At 40.6% G+C, this 22,024-nt stretch overlaps 1 protein-coding gene across 1 annotated transcript in view; it reads right to left on the bottom strand.

Annotated features, from left to right (window-relative positions):
• Window positions 1-20,041: 20,041 nt before the first annotated feature.
• The window catches only part of MFSD14B (major facilitator superfamily domain containing 14B), an 86,278-nt gene continuing 84,295 nt past the window's right edge, over window positions 20,042-22,024 (bottom strand). Inside the window, exon 12 of the mRNA XM_002819976.6 lies at window positions 20,042-21,785. Coding sequence (XP_002820022.2) covers window positions 21,534-21,785 — 252 coding nt within the window. The 3' untranslated portion in view covers window positions 20,042-21,533. The remainder of the gene's footprint in view (window positions 21,786-22,024) is intronic.

Below are 22,024 nucleotides of genomic sequence, written 5' to 3'. Positions count from 1 at the left end.
CCATTTCAATTCTTTTGATTTTTTAAGCCTTTTTTATTTTCTTAGTGACTTTTAACAGTGGATAGATCATCCAAACAGAAAATCAATAACGAAACATCGGACTTGAATTACACTTTAGATTAGATGAACCTACTAGACATATGCTGAACATTATATGCAACAGGAGCAGAATATACATGCTTTTTTTTTTTTTTTTTTTTTTTTATGGAGTTTCGCTCGTTGCCCAGGCTGGAGTGCAATGGTGCAATCTTGACTCACTGGAACCTCCGCCTCTCCAGTTCAAGTGATTCTCCCACCTCAGCCTCCCAAGTAGCCGGGATTACAGGCATGCGCCACCATGCCCGGCTAATTTTGTAATGTATTTTTAGTAGAGACGGGGTTTCACCCTGTTGGTTAGGCTGGTCTTAAACTCCTGACCTCAGGTGATCCACCCACCTCGGCCTCCCAAAGTGCTGGGATTATAGGCGTGAGCCACCATGCCTGGCCAGGATATACATTCTTAAGCACATAAGGAACATTCTCCATGATAGGTCATATATTAAGCCACAAAACAAGCCTTAATAAGATTGAAACCATATCGAGTATCTTTTCTAACTGTGAAACTAGGAATCATAACAGGAGTACAACTGGAAAATTCACAAATACATGGAAATTAACACACTCCTGAATGACCATTGGGCCAACGAGAGAGCGAATGGGAAATTAAAAAAAAAAACAAAACAACTCGAGAAACAAAAATGGAACATATCAAAACCTAAGGGAAGCACAACACAATATATCAAAACTTAAGGGAGACAGCAGTTCTAAGAGGGAATTTTGTAGTAATAAATGCTTACATTAAGAAAAATCTCAAATGAACAACCTAACATTATGCCTCAAGAAACTAGAAAATGGACAAACTAGGAGATGGTTTTTGTTTTGTTTTGTTTTGTTTTTGAGATGGAGTCTTGCTCTGTCGCCCAGGCTGGAATGCAGTGGCGCGATCTTGGCTCACTGCAAGCTCCACCTCCCAGGTTCATGCCATTCTCCTGCCTCGGCCTCCCGAGTAGCTAGGACTACAGGCTCCTGCCACCACACCCGGCTAATTTTTTTGTATTTTTAGTAGAGACGGGGTTTCACAGTATTAGCTAGGATGGTCTCGATCTCATGACCTTGTGATCCGCCCACCTCGGCCTCCCAAAGTGCTGGGATTACAGGCTTGAGCCACCATGCCCGGCCTAGGAGATGGTTTTTTGAAAAGATAACATGAAAAAACTCTTCAGATAGTTAAGGGAAAAAAAAAGACTCAAAATCAGAAATGAAAGAGGAAACATTACAACTGATAATACAAAAATTCAAAGAATCAGCCAGGCGCAGTGGCTCATGCCTGTAATCCCAGCACTTTGGGAGGCTGAGGCAAGCCGATAATTTGAGGTCAGGAGTTCGAGACCAGCCTGGCCACATGGTGAAACCCCTGTCTACTAAAAATACAAAAATTAGCTGGGTGTGGTGGCGGGCGCCTGTAATCCCAACTACTCAGGAATCTGAGGCAAGAGAATTGCTTGAACCCAGGAGGCAGAGGTTGCAGTTAGCCAAGATCGTGCCACTGCACTCCAGCCTGGGTGGCAGAGTGAGACTCCATCTCAAAAAAAAAAAAAAAAAATCAAATGATCATAAGAGACAAACACACTTAAATTGGATAAGCTAGAAAAATGACTAATTTCAAGAAACATACAATCTTACCAAGACTGAATCATGAAGAAATAGGCATTCTGAACAGATGAATAATAAGCAAGGAAATTGGATCAATAGTCAAAATCTCCCAACAAACAAAAGCCTAGGACCAGATGGTTTCACTGGTCAATTTTACCAAACATTTAAAGAATCAATACCAGTCTTTTTCAAATCTCCCAAAAATTTAAGAGGAGGGAACAATTTCAAACTTATTTTATAAGGCCAGCATTACCCTGATACAAAGCCAGAAAAGGACACTATAAGAAAAGACAATTACAGACCAATATTCTTGATGAGCATAGATGCAAAAATTCCTTGATAAAATACTAACTTGCAAACTAAATTCAATAGCATGTAAAAAGAATCATCCCCCATGATTAAGTGGGATTTAACTGTAGGATGCAAGGGTGGTTAAACATATGCAAATCAATAAATGTGATACACCACATTAACAGAATGAAGTTTAAAAAAATCACATCATCTCAATAGATGCAGAAAGAGCATTTGACAAAATCAACATCAATTTCATGTTAAAAACTTTCAACAAATTAGGTAGAGAAGGAATGCAATAAATATAATAAACATTATCAACATAATAAAGGCCATACATGCCAAGCCTACAGCAAACATCATACTTAATGGTGAAAAGCTTAAATATTTTCCTTTAAGATCACAAGGAAGACAAGAATGCCCACTCTTAACTCTTCTATTCAACTTAGTACTAGAATCTGAAATAGAGCAATTAGAAAATAAGTCACTCAAATTGGAAAGGAAGAAATTAAAAAATGTTTCTGTTTGCAGATGATCTTATATGTAGTAAACCCTAAAGATGCCACCAAAAAAAAATTAGACTTTTTTTGAGTAAAGTTGCAAATTTTTTTTTTTTTTTTTGAGACAGAGTCTTGCTGTGTTGCCCAGGCTGGAGTGCAGTGGCGCAATCTCAGCTCACTGCAAGCTCCACCTCCCAGGTTCACGCCATTCTCCTGCCTCAGCCTCCCAAGTGGCTGGGACTACAGGCGCCCGCCACCATGCCTGGCTAATTTTTGTATTTTTAAAAATTGGTAAAGTTGCAGAATATAAACCCAACATACAAAAATCAGTTGTGTTTCTATACACTAATAACGAATTATCTGAAAAAGAATTTAAGGGGAAAATATCCCATTTGAAACAGCATCAAAAAGAATAAAATACTTAGGAATAAATTTAACCAAGGAAGTGAAAGATCGGTAATCTGGCAACTATAAAACACTGATAAAAATAAATTCAAAAAGATACAAGAAACAGATACCCCATGTCTGGAGTGGAAGGATTATCATGGTTAATATGTCCATATTACCAAAAGTAACCGACAGATACAATGCAATCCCTATAAAAACTTGAATTTCCACTTGCAAAGCGAATGAAAAGGGACCCTTACCTTACACAATAAACAGAAATCTATTCAAAATGGATTAAAGACTTAAATGTAAGATACGAAACCATAAAAATTGTAAAAGAAAACAGAAAGGGCTTTGGAGCCAAGATGGCCGAACAGGAACAGCTCTGGTCTACAGCTCCCAGCGTGAGCGACGCAGAAGACAGGTGATTTCTGCATTTCCATCTGAGGTACCGTGTTCATCTCACTAGGGAGTGCCAGACAGTGGGCGCAGGTCAGTGGGTGAGCGCACCGTGCGCGAGCGGAAGCAGGGGCGAGGCATTGCCTCGGGGAAGTGCAAGGGGTCAGGGAGTTCCCTTTCCAGGGACAACAGACGGGACCTGGAAAATCAGGCCACTCCCACCCGAATACTGTGCTTTTCTGACGGGCTTAGGAAACGGTGCACCAGGAGATTATAGCTCGCAACTGGCTCAGGGGGTCCTACGCCCACGGAGTCTCGCTGATTGCTAGTACAGCAGTCTGAGATCAAACAGCAAGGCGGCAGCGAGGCTGGGGGGAGGGGTGCCCGCCAGTGCCCAGGCTCGCTTAGGTAAAGAAAGCATCCGGGAAGCTTGAACTGGGCGGAGCCCACCACAGCTCAAGGAGGCCCGCCCACCTCTATAGGCTCCACCTCTGGGAGCAGGGCACAGACAAACAAAAAGACAGCAGTAACCTCTGCAGACTTAAATGTCCCTGTCTGACAGCTTTGAGGAGAGCAGTGGTTCTCCCAACATGCAGCTGGAGATCTGAGAACAGGCAGACTGCCTCCTCAAGTGGGTCCCTGACCCCTGATCCCCGAGCAGCCTAATTGAGAGGCACCCCCAGCAGGGGCAGACTGACACTTCGCAGGGGCAGACTGACACCTCACACGGCCAGCCGGGTACTCCAACAGACCTGCAGCTGAGGGTCCTGTCTGTTAGAAGGAAAACTAACAGAAAGGATATCCACACCAAAAACCCATCTGTACATCACCATCATCAAAGACCAAAAGTAGATAAAACCACAAAGATGGGGAAAAAACAGAGCAGAAAAACTGGAAACTCTAAAAAGCAGAGTGCCTCTCCTCCTCCAAAGGAACGCAGTTCCTCACCAGCAACGGAACAAAGCTGGACGGAGAATGACTTTGACGAGCTGAGAGAAGAAGGCTTCAGATGATCAAATTACTCCGAGCTACAGGAGGATATACAAACCAAAGGCAAAGAAATTGAAAACTTTGAAAAAAATTTAGAAGAATGTATAACTAGAATAACCAATGCAGAGAAGTGCTTAAAGGAGCTGATGGAGCTGAAAACCAAGGCTCGAGAACTACGTGATGAATGCAGAAGTCTCAGGAGCCGATGTGATCAAATGGAAGAAAGGGTATCAGCCCTGGAAGATGAAATGAATGAAATGAAGCGAGAAGGGAAGTTTAGAGAAAAAAGAATAAAAAGAAACGAGCAAAGCCTCCAAGAAATGTGGGACTATGTGAAAAAACCAAATCTACGTCTGATTGGTGTACCTGAAAGTGACGGGGAGAATGGAAACAAGTTGGAAAACACTCTGCAGGATATTATCCAGGAGAACTTCCCCAATCTAGCAAGGCAGGCCAACATTCAGATTCAGGAAATACAGAGAACGCCACAAAGATACTCCTTGAGAAGAGCAACTCCAAGACACATAATTGTCAGATTCACCAAAGCTGAAATGAAGGAAAAAATGTTAAGGGCAGCCAGAGAGAAAGGTCGGGTTACCCTCAAAGGGAAGCCCATCAGACTAACAGCAGATCTCTCGGCAGAAACCCTACAAGCCAGAAGAGAGTGGGGGCCAATATTCAACATTCTTAAAGAAAAGAATTTTCAACCCAGAATTTCATATCCAGCCAAACTAAGCTTCATAAGTGAAGGAGAAATAAAATCCTTTACAGACAAGCAAATGCTGAGAGATTTTGTCACCACCAGGCCTGCCCTAAAAGAGCTCCTGAAGGAAGCGCTACCTTCAGGAAGGCACAACCGCTACCAGCCACTGCAAAATCATGCCAAAATGTAAAGACCATCAAGACTAGGAAGAGACTGCATCAACTAACGGGCAAAATAACCAGCTAACATCATAATGACAGGATCAAATTCACACATAACAATATTAACTTTAAATGTAAATGGACTAAATGCTCCAATTAAAAGACACAGACTGGCAAATTGGATAAAGACTCAAGACCCATCAGTGTGCTGTATTCAGGAAACCCATCTCACGTGCAGAGACACACACAGGCTCAAAATAAAAGGATGGAGGAAGATCTACCAAGCAAATGGAAAACAAAAAAAGGCAGGGGTTGCAATCCTAGTCTCTGATAAAACAGACTTTAAACCAACAAAGATCAAAAGAGACAAAGAAAGCCATTACATAATGGTAAAGGGATTAATTCAACAAGAAGAGCTAACTATCCTAAATATATATGCACCCAATACAGGAGCACCCAGATTCATAAAGCAAGTCCTGAGTGACCTACAAAGAGACTTAGACTCCCACACATTAATAATGGGAGACTTTAACACCCCACTGTCAACATTAGACAGATCAACGAGACAGAAAGTCAACAAGGATACCCAAGAATTGAACTCAGCTCTGCACCAAGCGGACCTAATAGACATCTACAGAACTCTCCACCCCAAATCAACAGAATATACATTTTTTTCAGCACCACACCACACCTATTCCAAAACTGACCACATACTTGGAAGTAAAGCTCTCCTCAGTAAATGTAAAAGAACAGAAATTATAACAAACTATCTCTCAGATCACAGTGCAATCAAGCTAGAACTCAGGATTAAGAATCTCACTCAAAACCGCTCAACTACATGGAAACTGAACAACCTGCTCCTGAATGACTACTGGGTACATAACGAAATGAAGGCAGAAATAAAGATGTTCTTTGAAACCAACGAGAACCAAGACACAACATACCAGAATCTCTGGGATGCATTCAAAGCAGTGTGTAGAGGGAAATTTATAGCATTAAATGCCCATAAGAGAAAGCAGGAAAGATCCAAAATTGACACCCTAACATCACAATTAAAAGAACTAGAAAAGCAAGAGCAAACACATTCAAAAGCTAGCAGAAGGCAAGAAATAACTAAAATCAGAGCAGAACTGAAGGAAATAGAGACACAAAAAACCCTTCAAAAAATAAATGAATCCAGGAGCTGGTTTTTTGAAAGGATCAACAAAATTGATAGACCGCTAGCAAGATTAATAAAGAAAAAAAGAGAGAAGAATCAAATAGATGCAATAAAAAATGATAAAGGGGATATCACCACCGATCCCACAGAAATACAAACTACCATCAGAGAATACTACAAACACTTGTATGCAAATAAACTAGAAAATCTAGAAGAAATGGATAAATTCCTCAACACATACACCCTCCCAAGACTAAACCAGGAAGAAGTTGAATCTCTGAATAGACCAATAACAGGAGCTGAAATTGTGGCAATAATCAATAGCTTACCAACCAAAAAAAGTCCAGGACCAGATGGGTTCACAGCCGAATTCTACCAGAGGTACAAGGAGGAACTGGTACCATTCCTTCTGAAACTATTCCAATCAATAGAAAAAGAGGGAATCCACCCTAACTCATTTTATGAGGTCAGCATCATCCTGATACCAAAGCCTTGCAGAGACACAACCAAAAAAGAGAATTTTAGACCAATGTCCTTGATGAACATTGATGCAAAAATCCTCAATAAAATACTGGCAAACCGAATCCAGCAGCACATCAAAAAGCTTATCCACCATGATCAAGTGGGCTTCATCCCTGGGATGCAAGGCTGGTTCAATATACGCAAGCACATCAAAAAGCTTATCCACCATGATCAAGTGGGCTTCATCCCTGGGATGCAAGGCTGGTTCAATATACGCAAATCAATAAATGTTATCCAGCATATAAACAAACAGAACCAAAGACAAAAACCACATGATTATCTCAATAGATGCAGAAAAGGCCTTTGACAAAATTCAACAACGCTTCATGCTAAAAACTCTCAATAAATTAGGTATTGATGGGACGTATCTCAAAATAATAAGAGCTATCTATGACAAACCCACAGCCAATATCATACTGAATGGGCAAAAACTGGAAGCATTCCCTTTGAAAACTGGCACAAGACAGGGATGCCCTCTCTCACCACTTCTATTCAACATAGTGTTGGAAGTTCTGGCCAGGGCAATTAGGCAGGAGAAGGAAATAAAGGGTGTTCAATTAGGAAAAGAGGAAGTCAAATTGTCCCTGTTTGCAGACGACATGATTGTATATCTACATTGTCTACAGAAAACCCCATTGTCTCAGCCCAAAATCTCCTTAAGCTGATAAGCAACTTCAGCAAAGTCTCAGGATACAAAATCAATGTACAAAAATCACAAGCATTCTTATACACCAATAACAGACAAACAGCCAAATCATGAGTGAACTCCCATTCACAATTGCTTCAAAGACAATAAAATACCTAGGAATCCAACTTACAAGGGATGTGAAGGACCTCTTCAAGGAGAACTACAAACCACTGCTCAAGGAAATAAAAGAGGATACAAACAAATGGAAGAACATTCCATGCTCATGGGTAGGAAGAATCAATATCGTGAAAATGGCCATACTGCCCAAGGTAATTTACAGATTCAATGCCATCCCTATCAAGCTACCAATGACTTTCTTCACAGAATAGGAAAAAACTACTTTAAAGTTCATATGGAACCAAAAAAGAGCCCGCATCGCCAAGTCAATCCCAAGCCAAAAGAACAAAGCTGGAGGCATCACACTACCTGACTTCAAACTATACTATAAGGCTACAGTAACCAAAACAGCATGGTACTGGTACCAAAACAGAGATATAGATCAATGGAACAGAACAGAGCCGTCAGAAATAATGCCACATATCTACAACTATCTGATCTTTGACAAACCTGACAAAAACAAGAAATGGGGAAAGGATTCCCTATTTAATAAATGGTGCTGGGAAAACTGGCTAGCCATATGTAGAAAGCTGAAACTGGATCCTTTCCTTACATCTTATACAAAAATCAATTCAAGATGGATTAAAGACTGAAACGTTAGACCTAAAACCATAAAAACCCTAGAAGAAAACCTAGGCATTACCATTCAGGACATAGGCATGGGCAAGGACTTCATGTCTAAAACACCAAAAGCAATGGCAACAAAAGCCAAAATTGACAAATGGGATCTAACTAAACTAAAGAGCTTCTGCACAGCAAAAGAAACTACCATCAGAGTGAACAGGCAACCTACAAAATGGGAGAAAATTTTTGCAACCTACTCATCTGACAAAGGGCTAATATCCAGAATCTACAATGAACTCCAACAAATTTACAAGAAAAAAACAAACAACCCCATCAAAAAGTGGGCGAAGGACATGAACAGACACTTCTCAAAAGAAGACATTTATGCAGCCAAAAAACACATGAAAAAATGCTCACCATCACTGGCCATCAGAGAAATGCAAATCAAAACCACAATGAGATACCATCTCACACCAGTTAGAATGGCAATCATTAAAAAGTCAGGAAACAACAGGTGCTGGAGAGGATGTGGAGAAATAGGAACACTTTTACACTGTTGGTGGGACTGTAAACTAATTCAACCCTTGTGGAAGTCAGTGTGGCGATTCCTCAGGGATCTAGAACTAGAAATTCCATTTGACCCAGCCATCCCATTACTGGGTATATACCCAAAGGACTATAAATCATGCTGCTATAAAGACACGTGCACACGTATGTTTATTGCGGCATTATTCACAATAGCAAAGACTTGGAACCAACCCAAATGTCCAGCAATGATAGACTGGATTAAGAAAATGTGGCACATATACACCATGGAATACTATGCAGCCATAAAAAATGATGAGTTCATGTCCTTTGTAGGGACATGGATGAAACTGGAAATCATCATTCTCAGTAAACTATCTCAAGAACAAAAAACCAAACACCGCATACTCTCACTCATAGGTGGGAATTGAACAATGAGAACACATGGACACAGGAAGAGGAACATCACACTTTGGGGACTGTTGTGGGGTGGGGGGAGGGGGGAGGGATAGCATTGGGAGATATACCTAATGCTAGATGACAAGTTAGTGGGTGCAGCGCACCAACATGGCACATGTATACATATGTAACTAACCTGCACATTGCGCACATGTACCATAAAACCTAAAGTATAATAATAATAATAAGAAGAAGAAAACAGAAAGGAAAAGCTCCTTGACATTGGTCTTGGCAATGATTTTTTGGCTATGACATCAAAAGCATAGGTAACAAAAACAGAAATGAATAAATGGGACCACATAAAATTGAAACATTTTTGCACAGCAAAGGAAGCAATCAATAAAATGAAACAGCACTCTACTGCAGAATAGGAGGAAATACTTGCAAACCATATGATAGGAGGCTAATATCCAAAATGTGTAATGAACTCATGCAACTCAATAGCAAAAAGACAACTCACCTGATTTTAAAATGGAAAAGGACCTGAATAAGCATTTTTCCAAGGAAGACATACAAATGACCAACAGGTATATGAGAAACTACTCAACATCACTAATCATCAGGAAAATGAAAATCAAAACCAGGCCTGGCATGGTGGCTCACGCCTGTAATCCCAGCACTTTGGGAGGCCGAGGTGGGCAGATCACTTGAGGTCAGGAGTTCAAGACCAGCCCAGCCAACATGGTGAAACCCATCTCTACTAAAAATACCAAAATTAGCCGGGCGTGGTGGCATGTGCCTGTAATCCCAGCTACTCGGGAGGCTGAGGCACAAGAATTGCTTGAACCTGGGAGGCCAAGGTTGCAGTGAGCTGAGATTGTGCCACTGCACTCCAGCCTGGATGACAGAGGAGGGGAGGGGGGTAAAGGGGAGGGGGACAAGGGGGAGGGGGAGATCAAAGCCATAAAGAGATATCACCTCACACCTGTTCGAATGGCTGTCATCAAAAAGTCAAAAAATAAGTGTTGATGAAGATGTGGAGAAAAGGGGAACGTTTATACTCTGTTGGTGGGAATGTAAATTGCTAAAGCCATTATGGAAGACAGCATGGAGGTTCCTCAAAAAACTAAAAGTAGAATTACCCTGTGATTTAGCAGTTCCTTCTTCTGGGTATATATCCAAAGGAAGTAAAATTGGCATCTCAAAGACATATCTGCACCTCCATGTTCAATTCAGTATTCACAATAGCTAAGATACGGAAAAAATCTAAATTTCCATTCACAGACAGATAAAGAAAATGTGATGTCTGTGTGTGTATACAGTTGATTATTACTCACCCTTAGAAGAAAATCTTGCCATCTGTAACAACGTGGATACGCCTGGAGGACATTATGATAAGTGAAGTATGCCAGATGCACGAAGACAAATACTACATGATCTCACTTATATGTAGAATCCATAAAAGTCAAACCCAGAAAAAGAACAATGGTTACCAGGTGCTTGGGTGTGGGAAGAAAAAGGGCAATGTTGGCAAAGGGTGCAAACTAAGTTCTAAGATGAATAAGTACTAGATATCTAATGTACATACAACATGATGCATATTGTCAATATAGGTACTTGAAGTTTGTTGCTCTGGGTCTAACTTTAAAAATGGCCATCTAATAGTGCCACCTAGTGGTCAGTGCAGTTTAAAACACAATGACCCAAAATAATCATCACTCCACTTCCCAGACCAGCACAAATGGCTTTATAAAAATGACATTGTTGGCCTGGCGCGGTGGCTCACGCCTGAAATCTCAGCACTTTGGGAGGCCAGGGCGGGTGGATCACCTGAGGTCAGGAATTAAAGACCAGCCTGGCCAACATGGTGAAACCCTGTCTTTACTAAAAATACAAACATTAGCCAGGCGTGGTGGTTCACGTCTGTAGTCCCAGCTACTCGGGAGGCTGAAAGGCAGAGTTTGCAGTGAGCCGAGATCACACCACTGCACTCCAGCCTGGGCAACAGAGTGAGACTCGGTCTCAAAAAAAAAAAAAAAAAGTTAAAAACAGCTTTCTAACAACGCCCATGAAAAACAATTTAAAATATATACCCCATTAACAAAACCATAATAACTAAAAGACCTAGATGTTCTAATACACCTTATTAAAATATCTGACAATCCATTTATCTTTATATGTTCTGCATTCTTGAGTATTCTAAATGATTCAGTTTAATCAAGCTAATCTCAGGTAGGATTGAAAAAAAAATTCATGCTTAAGTATAAAGAGACTAATAACCTCCACATTACTATTCCCATTCATGGGTTTTTTCCTAACTTTTCAGGTTATGTTCCTTTTTATAAATTTTAGAAAATGCAAGTCTTTTTATTTTTCTTATCCCAAATGAATTTCTCCCCATTAGCATTTTGCCTTCTTGACCCTCATTCCCACTGATTGCTCTCTCTCTTTTCTCCACGTTCTTGTCTGTACCTTGGGGCCTGTATGTTGTTTTTTCAATAATAAGGGCCATTCCCACTTCAGAGAGGAGAGTGCTGCCTCAAATGCAAGCTGGCCTAGCTTCCTACACACCTGGGACTGTCCAGAGGGACAACCCCAGCATACAATAGGGAGATCCAGGATAAAAGAGGTTCCTTAGCTCATTCAATAAAGACAAGCCAAACTTCCTGTTAGAAACCTAGATGGAGGCCGAGCGCGGTGGCTCACGCCTGTAATCCCAACACTTTGGGATGCCCAGGCAGACAAATCACCTTAGGTCAGGAGTTCGAGACCAGCCTGACCAACATGGCAAAACCTGTCTCTACTAAAATACAAAAAAAAAAAAATTAGCCAGGGATGGTGCATGTCTGTAATCCCAGCTACTTGGGAGGGTGAGGCACAAGAATCACTTGAACCTGGGAGGTGGAGGTTGCCGTGACCCAAGATACAAGATTCTGTCTCAAAAAAAAAAAAAAAACCCTACATGGAGGAAACAGCCACTGCCCTCAGACTCTATCACCTAGCAGTGGAATCACATGGATGCCTTGGTGAAACACTGAATACAGTAATGACATGAACATACACACGTTAACAGAACAGGGGAGAAAAGACCTAGCAACGGCTGGGCGCAGTGGTTCACGCCTGTAATCCCAGCAGTTTGGGAGTCCGAGGCGGGCGGATCACGAGGTCAGGAGATCGAGACCATCCTGGCTAACACGGCGAAACCCTGTCTCTACTAAAAATACAAAAAATTAGCCGGGTGTGGTGGCAGGCACCTGTAGTCCCAGCTACTCGGGAGGCTGAGGCAGAATGGCGTGAACCTGGGAGGCAGAGCTTGCAGTGAGCCGAGATCACACCACTGCACTCCAGCCTGGGCAACAGAGTGAGACTCTGTCTCAAAAAAAAAAAAAAAGAAAAGACCTAGCAACATCTCGCTTCTCCAACATAAAAGAGCAACTCCTTTGGATGTATAATGCTCAGGAAACACAAAAATTCTATGAAGAAGGTTTTTAAACATTCCAATTCAGTTTTGCTAAGGATATAGTTGAATAAAGAGTATACTTTGTTCATGCCTGCTCAGTCTTCATTGCTAGATATGTGTGCAGTGTGGTTGTCTTTTCTACATTTAGAGAAAGGTATATTAGTCCATTCTTATGCTGCTATAAAGAACTGCCTGATACAGGGTAATTTATAAAGAAGTTTATTTGACTCACAGTTCCACAGGGCTTGGGAGGCCTCAGGAAACTTAAAATCATGATGGAGGGAAAGCACACAAGTCCTTCACATGCTGACAGAAGAAGTGCCAAGCAAAAGGGGGAAAAGCCCCTTATAAAACCATCATCAGATCTTGTGAGAACTATCATGAGAACAGCAGCATGGGTGTAACCACATGCATGACTCATTTACCTCCCACCAGGTCCCTCCCATGACACAGGCTTATGAGAACCCCAATTCCAATTCAAGATGAGATTTGGGTGGGGACACAGCCAAACCGTATTGTTCCACCCCTGGCCCCTCCCAAATCTCATGTCCTCGCATTTCAAAACACAATCATGCCCTTCCAACAGTCCCCCCTAAGTCTTAACTAACTCCAGCATTAACTCAGAAGTCTGAGTCCAAAGTTTCATCTGACACAAGGCAACAAGTCCCTTCCACCTGTAAGCCTGTAAAATCAAAAGCAAGTTAGTTACTTCCTATATACAACGTGGGTAGAGGCATTGGGTAAATACACCTGTTGCAAATGGGAGAAACTGGCCAAAACAAATGCGCCACAGGCCTCATGGAAGTCCAAAACCCAGCAAGGCGAGCCAAATCTTAAAGCTCCGAAATGATGATCTTTGACTCCATGTCTCACATCCAAGGAAATTGATGCAAGAGGTGGGCTCCCACAGCTTTGGGCAGCTCCGCCCCTGTGGCTTTGCAGGTGTTGTCTGCAGGGTAATTTATAAAGAAGATTATTTGACTCACAGTTCCACAGGGCTGGGGAGGCCTCAGGAAACTTAAAATCATAATGGAGGGAAAGCAAACAAGTCCTCCACATGCTGACAGAAGGAGAAGTGCCAAGCAATAGGGGGAAAAGTACACAGTGCAAGCCATTGGTGAATCTACCATTCTGGGGTCTGGAGGGTGGTGGCCCTCTTCTCCAGTTCCACGAGGCAGTGCCCCAGTGGGGACTCTGTGGGGGCTCTGACCCCACATTTCCCTTTTGCACTGACCAAGCAGAGATTCCCCTTGAGAGCACCACCCCTGCAGAAAACTTATGCCTGGACATCCATGTGTTTCCATACATCCTCTGAAATCTAGGTGGAAGTTCCCAAACTTCAATTCTTGACTTCTGTGTGCCCACAAGCCCAACACCATGTGTAAGCCACCAAGGCTTGGGGCTTGCACCCTCTGAGGCAATGGCCTCGGCTATACATTGGCCCCTTTTAGCCACAGCTGGGACGCAGGGCACCAAGTCCTGAGACTGCACAAAGCAGCAAGGTCCTGGGCCTGGCTGAGGAAACAATTTTTTTCCTCCTAGGCCCCTGGGCCTGTGATAGGAGGGGCTGCCATGAAGACTTCTGACATGCCTGGAGATATTTTCCCCCTTGTCTTGGTGATTATTTGGCTCCTCCTTACTTATGCAAATTTCTGCAACCAGCTGGATTTTCTCCTCAGAAAATTGGTTTTTCTTTTCTATTGCATTGTCAGGCTTCAAATTTTCTGAACTTTTATGCTCTGCTTCTCTTTTAAACATAAGTGCCAATTCCAAACCATATTTTTGTGAATACATAAAACTGAATGCTTTTAACAGCACCCAAATCACCTCTTGAACCCTTTGCTGCTTGGAGATTTCTTATACCAGATACCCTAAATCATCTCTCTGAAATTCAAAGTTCTACAGATCTCTAGAGACATGGCAAAATGCTGCCAGTCTCTTTGCTAAAAAAACATATGAAGAGTCACATTTGGTTCCCAACACATTCCTCCTCTCCATGAGACCACCTCAGCCTGGACTTCATTGTCCATATCACTATCAGCATTTTGGTCAAAGCCATTCAACAAGTCTCTAGGAAGTTCCAAACTTTACCACATCTTCCTTTCTTCTTCTGAGCCCTCCAAACTGTTCCAATCTCTGCCTGTTACCCAGTTCCAAAGTCACTTCCACATTTTCGGGTATCTTGACAGCAGTCCCCCACTATCTGGTACCTCATTTGATGGAAAATGGAGCCAGATGATGGCTGCACAGAAGCACGCACACATACATGTAGCAGATGTGTTGATGGTACCAATGATTCAGTCTCTCAATTCTCCTGTAGTCCTCTGCTCAGCATACCCATTTCTGCTTTGCCAACTAGCTCTATGTTATTTCTACCAACAGAGGACACTAGAGGAAGACTGCAAACTGAAGAGGAGGAGGCACTGACTCCTTCCCACCTGCTTCTCACAGCTTAATTCTAACAATGCTCCTTCACCCTGGCAAAGGCAGTTCCCTCCCATAGCTGCAGCTGAACTGAGTTAGCAGTTTTGCAGGTTTTCCAACATATGCAAATTAGGTACACTGTGCCAGCCCCAGCCACCACCCCCCATGGACCTTTTCTCTAAACCTAGAAATACCATCCAACCAGCAGGTGGCCCCTCCTCAGACGTCTGACTCAATTACACAGGGACCCTTCTGTAAGTTGCAGTAATTGTATTAGTTGCAGATTTTTCATAGACACATTTTATCATGTTGTGGGAAGTTCCCCTCTAGTACTAGTTTGAAATAGGGATGTTCCTATTTCAAAGGAATAACCCTTTGTTCCTTCAGCCCCGGTGAAACTGCAGTTGTTACTCCTACAATAACTTAGGGTAGTTCTCAAACTGTGATCCTAGGACCAGCAACACTGGCATCTTCTGGCAACTTGTTAGACATTCAGGTTCTTAAGCATCCCAGCCTATTGAGTAAGTAATTCTGATGGTGTCACCAGGAATCTGTGTTTAATGAGCCGTGACACATGCTGAAGTTTGAGAACCACTGCCCACTGACTTGGAGTTCTTATTTCACTCTCTCAGTTGTCTCCTTAACATTTACAGTTAACAATTCTATGTTATTGGTTTCAATAACTGGTGTATAACACTCTAACAGTCGCTATTGGAATAAAGAGATCAGATGGCTTCAGTGATGAATTCTATCAAATGCTTTAAAAAGTATTAACATAAATCTTAAGCTCTTCCACAAAACAAAAGGAAACATTTCCTAACTCATTTTGAGGCAAACACTACTCTGATATCAAAGCCAGACAAAGACACTGTAAGAATGAAAACTACAGGTCAATATCCTTTATGAATATAGATGCAAACATCAAAAAATACTAGTACACTGAATCGAGCAGCATATTAAAGGCATTATTCATTATGAACAAGTGGGATCTATCTCAATAATGCAAGGGTGAGTCAACATATGAAAATCAATGTAATACACTACATTAATAGAATGAGGGGGAGAAAAACACACATCTCATCTGCTGCTGCTGCCAAAAAAAAAAAAAACAATTTGACAAAATTCAACACTCTTTCATGAAAGAAACACTGAACATCCCTATTTCAAACTAGGGACTAGAGGGGAACTTCCCACAACATAATAAAATGTGTCTATGAAAAATCCGCAACTAATACACTCTGGTGAAAAACTGAAAGCTTTCCCTCTGTGATCATGAATAAGACAAGGATGCCTGCTTTTGACACTGCTATACAACAATGTACTGGAAGTTCTAACCACAAAATTAGGCAAGAAAAAGAAATAAAAGACATCCAAAGACATTCAAATTAGAATAAAAGCAGTAAAATTATCTCTATTTGCAGATGACATGATCTAATGTGTAGAAAGTCCTAAAGCGTGCGCGCGCGCACACACACACACACACACACACACACACACACACACACACACTACTGGAGTAAACAAATTCAACAAAATTGTAGGAAATAAGGTCAACATACAAAAATCAGTTATATTTCTATACACTAGCAATGAACAATCTGAAAATGAAATCTAGAAAATAATTCAATTTATAATAGCATCAAAAAGGAAAAAATACTAGAATAAATTTAAGCTAGGAGGAACAAGACTTGTAGACTAAAAACTACAAATCATTACTGAAAGAAATTAGAGGCATAAATGGAAAGACATCTCATGTTCATGTGTAGAAAGACTTAATACTGTTAAGACAATTGTACTACCCAAAGTGATCTACAGATTCAATAAAATCCCTATCAAAATCCCAACTTTTTTTTTTTTTTTTTTTTTTGGTGGGGGAGGAGGAGAGCACACAGGGAAGAACGGAAAAGCCAAAACTAAAATTCATAGGGAATCACAATGGATACCAAATAGCCAAAACAATATTGAAAACAAAGGTGGAAGACTTACACTTCCTGATTTCAACACTTAACCACATAAAGCTATGGTAATTAAAGTCATGTGGTACTGGGCATAAGGATAGGCATATTGACCAATGGAATAGAACTAAAAATCCAGAAACAAACCTATGTATCTGTGGTCATCTGTTTTAGACAAGGTGCTAAGACCATTCAATGGAGAAAGTATAGTATTTTCAATAAGTGGTACTGAGATCACAAATACCCAGACACAAAAGAATGAAGCCAGACTCCTATCTGACATCATATACAAAAATCCACTCATAATGAGTTAAAGAACTAAATACATAAGAACTAAAACTGTAAAACTATCAGAGGAAGACATAGGGATGAATCTTCATGACCTTGGATTTGGTAATGTATTCTCAGTCATGACACCAAAAGCACGAGCAACAAAAGAAAAAAGTTGCTAAACTTGATTTCATCAAAAACTACAACTCTTGTACATGAAAGGGTACCATCAACAAAGTGAAAAGACAACCCACATAATGTGAAAAAAATACTTGCAAATCATGTATCTGATAATAACATATCTGATAGAATATCCAGCATACATGAAGAACTCTGTTTATAATGCAACAACAGAATTAAAAAACACAGAAAAGGACTCAAATAGATTTCTCCAGAGACAATATACAAATGGCAAACAAGCACATGAAAAGATGCCCAACTTCGTTAGTCATTAGAGAAATGCAAATCAAAACAATGAGGGGCCGGGCGCGGTGGCTCACGCCTGTAATCCCAGCACTTTCGGAGGCCAAGGTGGGCAGATCACCTGAGATCAGCCCAGCCAACATGATGAAACCCCGTCTCCACTAAAAATACAAAAATTAGCCAGGCATGGTGGCGAGTGCCTGTAAGCCCAGCTACTCAGGAGGCTGAGGCAGGAGAATTGCTTGAACCCAAGAGGTGGAAGTGGCAGTCACTCCAGTCTGGGTGACAGAGCAAGACTCCATCTCAAAACAAAAACCAAAAACACACACACAATTAGAGATCACTTCAAACCCACAAAATGGCTATAACCAACAAAACAGAAAATAACAAGTGTTAGTAAGAATATAGAGAGATTGGCACCTTCCTACACTGCTGATGGAAATTGAAGTGTGTAGCTGCTGCAGAGAACAATTTGGTGGTTTTTCAGTTAAACATAGAGTTACTATAGAACCCAGCAATCTAACTCCCAATTATATACCTACGATGAATTCAAAACATATGTTCGCACAAAAACTTGTACACAAATGTTCACCACAGCATTATTCATAATAGCCAAAAGGAGGGAGAAAGCTCAAATGTCCATCAACTGATAAATGTTTAAACCGTATATATACATACAATGGAGTATTATTCAGCCTTAAAAAGGAATAAAATTTTGACATGCTATAACACGAATGAAGCTTGAAAACATGTGAAAGAAGCCAGACACAAAAGGTCATATATTGTATGACTCCATTCATATGAAATGTTCAAAACCAGCAAATTTCGAGACAAAGTAGATTAACGGTTACTAGGGGAGGGGAAAGGGAGGACTGAGAGTGAATGCTAAAGGGCACAGGATTTCTTTTTGGGAAAAGTTCAGGCATAATCTTGTGAATATATTTAAAAACACTGAATTGTACAATTTTTAAATTTTTTTTTGAGACGGAGTCTTGCTCTGTCACCCAGGCTGGAGTCCAGTGGCGCGATCGCAGCTCACTACAAGCTCCGCCTCCCAGGTTCATGCCATTCTCCTGCCTCAGCCTCCCGAGTAGCTGGGACTACAGGCGCCCGCCACCATGCCCAGCTAATTTTTTGTATTTTTAGTAGAGACGGGGTTTCACCATGTTAGCCAGGATGGTCTCAATCCTGATCTCGTGATCTGCCCGCCTCGGCCTCCCAAAGTGCAGGGATTACAGGTGTGAGCCACCGTGCCTGGCCTGAACTGTACACTTTAGAATGGTTAAAATAGTAATTTTTTTTCAAAAAATTATGAAAAAATTATGCTGGGATATTTGTTAAAATGGGTAAAGTAACTGCAATTGTGATAAGCAATGATAAAAAAAAGATGCCATGAGAGCATTTATTTCAAACTGTGGTAAAATAGACATAAAAAGTTATCCTTTTAATCATTTTTAAGGATACAGTCCAGTGGCATTAAGTACACTTTCACACTGTTGTACAACCTACCATTACCATCCCAGAACTTTTCTTACCTTGCAAAATGAAACTTTGTACCCATTAAATAACAGCTTCCTACTTCTCCCTCCCCCAGCCCATGGTGAGCACTACTCTGCTTTCTGAACGTTAACTACTCTAGGCACATCATTAAGTGGTACCATATAGTATTTGTCTTTTTGTGATTGTCTTGTTTCACTTAGCATAATGTGTTAAATGCTCATCCATTTTGCCTCATGTGTCAGAATTTCCTTCCTTTTTAAGGCTGAATAATAGTCTGCTGTATGGATATACCTATTTTGCTTATCCATTCATCATCAGTCAATGGCCGCTTAGGTTTTTTTCCATCTTTTGGCTGTTATGAATGCTATGAACGTGGATATACGTGTTTCTGTTCTGTCCCTGCTTTTTAAAGATAAAAATACAGATGGTCTCCAACTTCATGACAGTATAAAAGTGATACACATTTAGTAGACACCATACTTCAAATTTTGATTTTTTTCCCAGGCTAGCGATATGTGGTATGATACTCTCTCATGACATTGAGCAGTGGCAAGTGAGCTGCAGCTCCCAATCACTATGCACTCAGGAGGGTAAACAACCAATACTCTACCGTGCTGATACCGAAAGTGCTGAAGCTTCAAAGCTGTATTAAGTGCATTTGCAACGTATGATATTTTCAACTTACAATGGGCTTATCAGGATGGAACCCCATCGATAAGTCAAGGAGCATCTGTAGTTATGATGTTTTTGAAAGGAGACTTTGAAGGAATTTTGTTAAAAATAAAATTTTTTTGAAAATACATACCTTTTGCATCAGCTGAAAGATTACAACTCAGTTTAATTGAAAGCCACCCAACAGAGAACCCAAAAGAGCAATACTATTTGCTTTAAAAAAAAAAAAGACACAAGACATAAAAGTAACCACTGTAAATTTATTATGCATTAGGAAGCTTAACCTAAAAACCAATAGCATAGTAAAAAGATATGTTATCTCTGTTCATAGCAGAACAGGTTTCAAAATATATTTTCTTTTAAATGTATTCAGTCAGTACACAATCCTTTATAAAAGTTGTATATATTTTTTTCTGTCAATACCTTCATTACATTTATAAATACAAGATTTACACAGCACCCCATCAAAAAAAAAATTAAAACCCTTTACAAATATCTACATATATTTCATACCTATAAAACTTTCAAAGGAGTGCTCTGTTAAAGGTGGGCCCTAGTTAATGGTCCATTTACTGGTGCAGCAAAATACATATAAATCTGTAAAGTTTTCTTTGTCCATAAAACATCTCAAAAAATAGCAAGACACTTATCGTGAAACTCAGCTTCATAAAACCTTATTTTAGAAAGGAATTTAATGTGTGTATTCCCATGCGATTCAAAAGTCAGACAAACAATGAAATAAAGATGAATTGAAAACAAATGCATACTCAGAGCAGTTAAGGCAGGAGTGTGATGGATGAGAAAAACTTTGAGAAGTAAGACATGGGAAGAAGCAAATCATAATAATGCTTTTGAGTCTGAACTTGGATATAAACTTCACTCGTATCCAGTTACTAACTCTCATCCTACTTAGGAATTTCCAAATTGTTAATAACTTTCTTAGAAGCAGCCTACAATCTCTATGTTGCCACCAGAATGCTTGAGTTGTTTTTTTCTTCTGTAAAATCACCTTGGACCCAACCAGGACACCAGGTCCAGGAATCTGAGTTGTGAGTTTTACATGATTTAAGTTTGTAATAAAAATTTCTTTCATCTAGTAAAGGTAATTACTATTCAATATTATTTATGTCCAGAAGTGTATATATGCTGAGTTTCATTCTAGCCAAGAATAGAAAGTAGAATAAAAGGAGACTAGGTTTTTATTTGACCTTTGAACAAAGACAGTAGATCCCTGATACTGAGTGACTCTTAAAAGTGGCCACTCATCAACACCTATGGGCTGATTCAGAGAAACAGGAAGGTAGAAATTAAGTTCTTTACCTGAAATCTTGCAAGAGATGGCAGTCCCGCTATAGTTCTGTGCCTTCTGCTGAAAAGGGCATGGAAAGATTGCTGCCATTCTTACTCTATAGTCATTACAGGAAAGCCATCCTTTCTACCAGACAGATGACTTTTTCTATTTGAATTTCACCTTGGGAGTTGCACATTATTTGCAAGGAAGTATTTCAAATCTTATCTTATTCTAATGTATAAACAGGAAAAAAAAAAAAAAGAATGTAAGAGAAAAAAAAACAGGAGGAGGAAGAGCAGAATGATGGCGGTGGTATTTATCAAACTTGGCCCTGAAGGATGCCGCTAGCGTCTCCCATCCAGCACCATGAAGTCACCAGGGGTGTGGCTCCCTCCATGGCTCTCAGAGATGGTGTATGCAGAATCCCACTTTCTGCCAAGTTTACAGCTCAGTGCACTGATTCCCAGGCTCCTCAAATGAAGAGAGCTCCCAGATGCTGCTGTCTTGCAGTAGTGGCTCAATGTCCTCATCACTGCCCCGTTCTGGGCTGTTGGTCAGGCTGCCACTGCTGCTGTTATTGTGTTTTTGAACTCCACTGGCTTTACTGTATTCAGGAATGAATAAGGCAACCAGAAAAGACATAAAGACTATACATGCCCCAAATAAAAATGGCGGGCCTGGGATGACAGCTCCCTGATGAATGTGGAAAACAAGTGGAGACAAAGAATAGTTAGTCTTTTAACTTAAAATTATTCCTAGATTACCCAAAAAAATACACCACCAAAAAGTGAATCATACTCTCATAAGCAAATGTTTCATTAAATGTCAAGGCAAACTCCACTAGAGCTTGGTGTTTGGAATATGACAAAGGGCAACTAATTAACTGCTTTTTGTACCACTTCTAAATAGCTTAAGCAAAACTGTAAGCTTGT

The sequence above is a fragment of the Pongo abelii genome, chromosome 13, assembly GCF_028885655.2.
Source record: "Pongo abelii isolate AG06213 chromosome 13, NHGRI_mPonAbe1-v2.0_pri, whole genome shotgun sequence".
In the NCBI taxonomy this organism is placed as follows: domain Eukaryota; kingdom Metazoa; phylum Chordata; class Mammalia; order Primates; family Hominidae; genus Pongo; species Pongo abelii.
Note: the sequence above shows the minus strand (reverse complement) of the source record. Positions and strands in the feature narration are given on the sequence as shown.